The 5,000-nt window shown below is 38.6% G+C and overlaps 1 protein-coding gene across 24 annotated transcripts in view; it reads left to right on the forward strand.

Annotated features, from left to right (window-relative positions):
* Positions 1-5,000, forward strand: part of LOC125035829 (C-Jun-amino-terminal kinase-interacting protein 4-like) — an 89,172-nt gene that overhangs the window by 65,768 nt on the left and 18,404 nt on the right. For 21 of the 24 annotated variants that reach the window (XM_047628079.1, XM_047628069.1, XM_047628092.1 and 18 more), the window contains 6 exons: positions 1-111; positions 296-466; positions 2,917-3,223; positions 3,350-3,499; positions 3,907-4,090; positions 4,431-4,649. The exon at positions 1-111 is cut by the window's left edge. In XM_047628079.1, the coding sequence (XP_047484035.1) occupies positions 1-111; positions 296-466; positions 2,917-3,223; positions 3,350-3,499; positions 3,907-4,090; positions 4,431-4,649 (1,142 nt within the window). The remainder of the gene's footprint in view (positions 112-295; positions 467-2,916; positions 3,224-3,349; positions 3,500-3,906; positions 4,091-4,430; positions 4,650-5,000) is intronic. The other 3 variants (XM_047628086.1, XM_047628091.1, XM_047628090.1) reach the window with 1 other exon arrangement.

Genomic DNA, 5,000 nt, shown 5'->3' on the forward strand with positions numbered 1-5,000 from the left:
CAAGGAGCGATTCATGGAGTTGCAGGAAGCTGTGCGCTGGACAGAGATGATTAGGGCCACTCGCAATGACCCCAATGTGGATAAGAAGAGTAAACAGACAATATGGAAATTGTAAGCAGTGATATTGTGTTTTTTTTTTGTTGTTGTTATTTTTACTATTTATTTCCTCCCTTCTACCTTTTCATCCTCCTCCTCCTCCACCACCAGTTACTGTTTAGAATTTTTTACTTGCAAAAATGATATTGGTCAAAATATCCAAGAATAGAAATTCACTTGCTTTTCACTTGTCTTTCAGCTTCAGCAACTTGTTTAGTACATCAGAGAAGCCTCAGAGAAAGCCTCTTCCTTATGGTAATGTTCGCTACAGCCCACCAACACACCAGGTCACACCAGCTCTCGAGACAATGCGGCAGAAGAAACTGTCGGATCATAGACGCAAAGGCCTTGAAATATTTGATGCAGAATTGTAAGTTCTGAAGTTTATGTTGTTTTGTATATGCTGCTGTTGTTTTAGACTTGCCTTGCAGGAAAGTAGAGCAATTTTTCTGATTCCTGTTGTAGGTGAAACAAAAAGATGATTAGGTAAGGTAAATATAATAAAGATCATTAAATAGATGGGTATGTTTTGCAGAATAAGGTCATTAGCAGCTAGACCCTTTATGGAAGGAAGTTTTCACAAATTCTTATTTTAGTAATGCCCATCAGTTGCTTCATTTTTTTTCTAAATCTTAGGAGAAAATTTATATTAGGCCTTTGTCTTACAAAAATCATTCAAAATGAGTAAAGGTCCTGGTATAAAAATAGCAGTTTTTGCCTAACTGATTTGGAGAGATATATTCAATAATTCCATGTCATTAGTGTAGGAATACCTTGGTAGATGTTTTCCTCAACAGATATACATCATATACACACCCTGCTTTTACACTCTGAATAGACCCTCCCTTATGACCCTCTCCCATTGTCCAGGTTAAAAAGCTTTGGATTCCTTTTTTGACTGTGTGTAACTTGGTATTCTATGTGTTTATGGTGTGTGTGCGTCTATGTTTTTGTTTTTATAGCCTTCTGAAGTAATGGAGATAGTGGAGTCATAGTTGATTGAATAACTTCAGTTTTATGCCTTGTAATGAGCCTGCTTACCTTAAATTATTTTTCATACTTTTTTTTTTTTTAACCTGTTACTGCCGGGTCACTTGTATAGGCCAACATAACAAACTGCTTGATTTGCCGGGTATAGCTATATGCGTGGTGATATGCTAGGCTGTGTCAGGGGGAAAGTTCTGCTACATGTAGCGAACTCCTGCTCCCAACAGCAGTATGGTTGCCAGAAATTTGTGACGCCGAGAGATTTCTGATACTTTAACTGATAGGTTAAGATTGTCTTTAATTCATTTAACTTATATCAGAAATTGACATCAGATTTTTTTACTAATTTGATTTGATATATGTTAATTGATGTAACATTAAAACAAACTATAAAAAAAAGTCTACCCTTGTTGAAACATCAGAGGGGGAATATTTCGCTTGACCTGAGAGCAAACCCTAGGCTTCTTCTCTCACAATAGCTCCTACCATGCACTTCTGCATTGTACATTCACACTTTCTACTTTATTGTTATTATAAATGTTGTTATTCATCACTAACGTAATACCAGTGCAAGTGGTCATTACCCCATTGACAGCAGGTGATGTGATGTAGCAAATAAAGCCAGACAATAAGTAATACTCCATCACATCATGAGTGTCCTGAACACTGATATGAGGTGTACTACTGCGAGCCAGACAGTTGCCCAGGCATAGAGCAGCATGCACTGATAACCCTCTGGCCTCACCCAACTTTACAGAAAATTTTACTCATCGTTATTGGGTTAAACATTTTTATCTTTTCCTGGTTTGGAGCACTACGTATTTTATGTAGATGCTAAGTTCATACTCCATGGATGGGTTGTGCAAAAAACAAAACATATCTCAGTGCCTCACTATAAATTTCAAACCTTTAAACATATAACATTTTGTGGCTAGCTATGATTTAACTATTTTTTAAGAAAACAATATTTATTCCAGTAGGTATTTATATGCATTTTAACACCCATATACACATTCAGTATCCTCACGAATTTTCCTGTCATCCATTATGTAATTGATTTTCATTATGTATTTGCACTGAAGTTTTAAAATGTGTCCATTAAGTATTTTCAGTCACAAACCTAGTTTAATTTGGGAAGCAAGGGTATTGTGAGGCCATTGGTTCCAATTTTTGAGTGTTGAACCCTGAAAGCTAGCACAATGCAGATAGTTGAGGGGGCAGTGATAGATCTTCTGTCTGTATCATGCAGGAGAGGGGGGGGATCAACAGATCTCAAAGTTTGTTTATAATATCTGCTGTTGCAAGGGTAGACTACAAATTAAACAATAAGTTTAAGTGTACCTTCAATACTTTTAAACTTCTTTTACTGTTTCTTTCTTTTATTATTTGCATGTTGTTGTTGGTTTTTTTTTTTTTGTCCCTCTCTGTTCTCCTCTCTTCTTTTTAAGTACAAATATCCAGTTGTAAATCAAATTTATGTGTATCACATGTTATTTAGTGGAATGCCAATCTTTTTGTACTGAATTTTTCAGAATAGAATTATATATTATCCCCTACTATTTCCATTATTTTCCTCATGCCTGATCAAAATATATAATTGAAGATCTCTAAACAATCAGTATTGCCATAACCTGAGCCCAGCATGCGGCCCTGTCCCAGTAAAGAATCCAGCACTTGCACTCCCACTAACCAAGGCACACCACCCAGTGACGTGCACAGATAAATCATGTTGTTGTTTGTTTTTTTTCCTACCCCTTGTCCATGGTCCTTTCCTTTCCCCCTGTCACTCCTCTCCTGCCTCTTCCCACCCCACACCATAAACACACCACACAGAGACAGCCCAGATGACGTGAGTCGGGAGCCGTCTCCCCTCACATTCCTCTACCCCTCCTCCAGCTCCTCGGAGAAGTATCAGCAACGTCGTGCCACAGAGAGACGGGAGCAGTACAGGCAGGTCCGTGCACATGTAAAGAAGGATGATGGAAGGATGCAAGCATATGGCTGGAGTCTGCCTGCTAAGACAGGACAGAAGGCCATAGAGGGACCTCAGACCCAGCCCAAGAGCTCCGCTTCTACACACGTGCCTGTCCCAGTACCTGTATATTGCCGCCCACTGATGGAGAAGGAACCAGGAATGAAGGTGAGTTTGCAGAAGGTGCAAATAAAGTAATAATGTAAATAAGATGATTGTGAGTGGGTAGAGGAAGATGATGCCTAAAACAGAATATGGAACAAAACTCACCATCATTTTGGATTCCATCAACAGATTTGGTGTGCAGCAGGAGTGAATCTGACTGGGGGAAGAACCAAAGATGGTGGCAACATAGTGGGTGCCAGCGTATTCTACTCTGGGGACACAGAGACAACAGAGGTGAAGCCAGGAGATGAAGTGGACAAGTTAGACATGGAACTCAAGGTAAATATTAGTCCCTATTCAGTACCAGGATTTGAGTATTTAATATGTTACAGTAAAATTTGTTTATTTTAGGCATTTCTGAAGATTTAAAAATTAACCCAATCACCATGGATTTATGTACTATCTCCTGTAGTTTTTCGTGAATTTTGTTACACACGTGCTCAGCCAGTAAGGAGTCTATCAGTATCAGTAGGCCCTAGTGACCACTGCTGATTTCCCCATTCCTTGATATTGTGGGAAAATGTTTTTCTTTCTAATACTATTGATACAGATACTGTTTCATACTTTAGCAGTCATTCAAGGATGTGACTACTGTGTAAGGTAATCATATTCATCTTATACAGATATATAGAAGATTGAAAGAGGATTATATTTATTAAAATGTTTATTTCTTTCATCTTCCCCAGGAGCATGAAAAGGACAGAAGAGATGGGGAACTCTTGGAGCAAACACTCTCATCTCTTGTTTGGATATGCACATCAACACACTCTATTAGCAAAGTCACAGTAATTGATGCAAATAACCCAGCTGACATTCTAGAGTCCTTCCATGTGTGCTCCTCCCACCTCTTGTGCATAGCAAGTGTTCCAGGTGTGTTGGCTCAGTTTGCTTTTTATCCTTTTTCTAGTCTAGAAAAAGTAAATGACCGCACAGCTTTGAGTACTAGTAAAAAAATCATTTGATTATAAGGAAATGAGATTGGTGTATCTCAGGAAATTAAGTATGTGTGGTGAATTTGAAAGAACTAATTTAATTCTTAGATCAGGAAGCAGTTAAAAGATGAGGGATAGCACAGTATTATCAGAAGAAGTAGTTTTCATTAGAGAGGGCTTGATAAATCAGATCCTAATGTTAGAAAATAAAAAGTAGATAAGGATATGATTACTGTGGTATGTCAAAGAATAGTCACTCTACTTTTTTTTTTAATTAGGTGCAAAAGAGTCAGATTACTCAGTGGATGAGGACCTGAGCAAGTTGGTGGAGGAGTCACAGCAAAACGGCAGCGGAGCCTCAGAGGACACAGCAGCCAGCGAGGGCAAGAGCAAGGAGGAGAGTAGTGGCCCCTCCATGGGCACGCTCTCTTTCATCAGTTGTGCTGCAGGCAGTGACACTGGGGCACCAGATTCTCCATCAGAGAAGGAGCCAGAAGGTAGAGTGCTGGTTGCCTGTGCATCATTGCTCAATAGTGTCAAGGCACTTTCTCATGACTATCCTTAAGGTTGACCAGTGCAGCTTTGTGTGTGCATTCTTACTATCCCTTCTTATAACAGATCTTTGGTTTCATCTTCTGTTTATGGGTCAGAATGATTTTGCTGTAAAAAAAAAGGGGGGGGGGGGGCCTTGTTTTTTTAGTATTTAAGAATAAGGATATCCCAAATTATATTTTCATTTGTAGTGCTTTGGATTTTTTTGATTTTTTTTATAATTACTTTTGGTTAACCTAATTTTCCCTGTGATTGGTGTAAGAATTTTACTTTGTTAATTGTGAATCATTCTGGAC

Source organism: Penaeus chinensis, chromosome 20 (assembly GCF_019202785.1).
Source record: "Penaeus chinensis breed Huanghai No. 1 chromosome 20, ASM1920278v2, whole genome shotgun sequence".
NCBI classification, from domain to species: domain Eukaryota; kingdom Metazoa; phylum Arthropoda; class Malacostraca; order Decapoda; family Penaeidae; genus Penaeus; species Penaeus chinensis.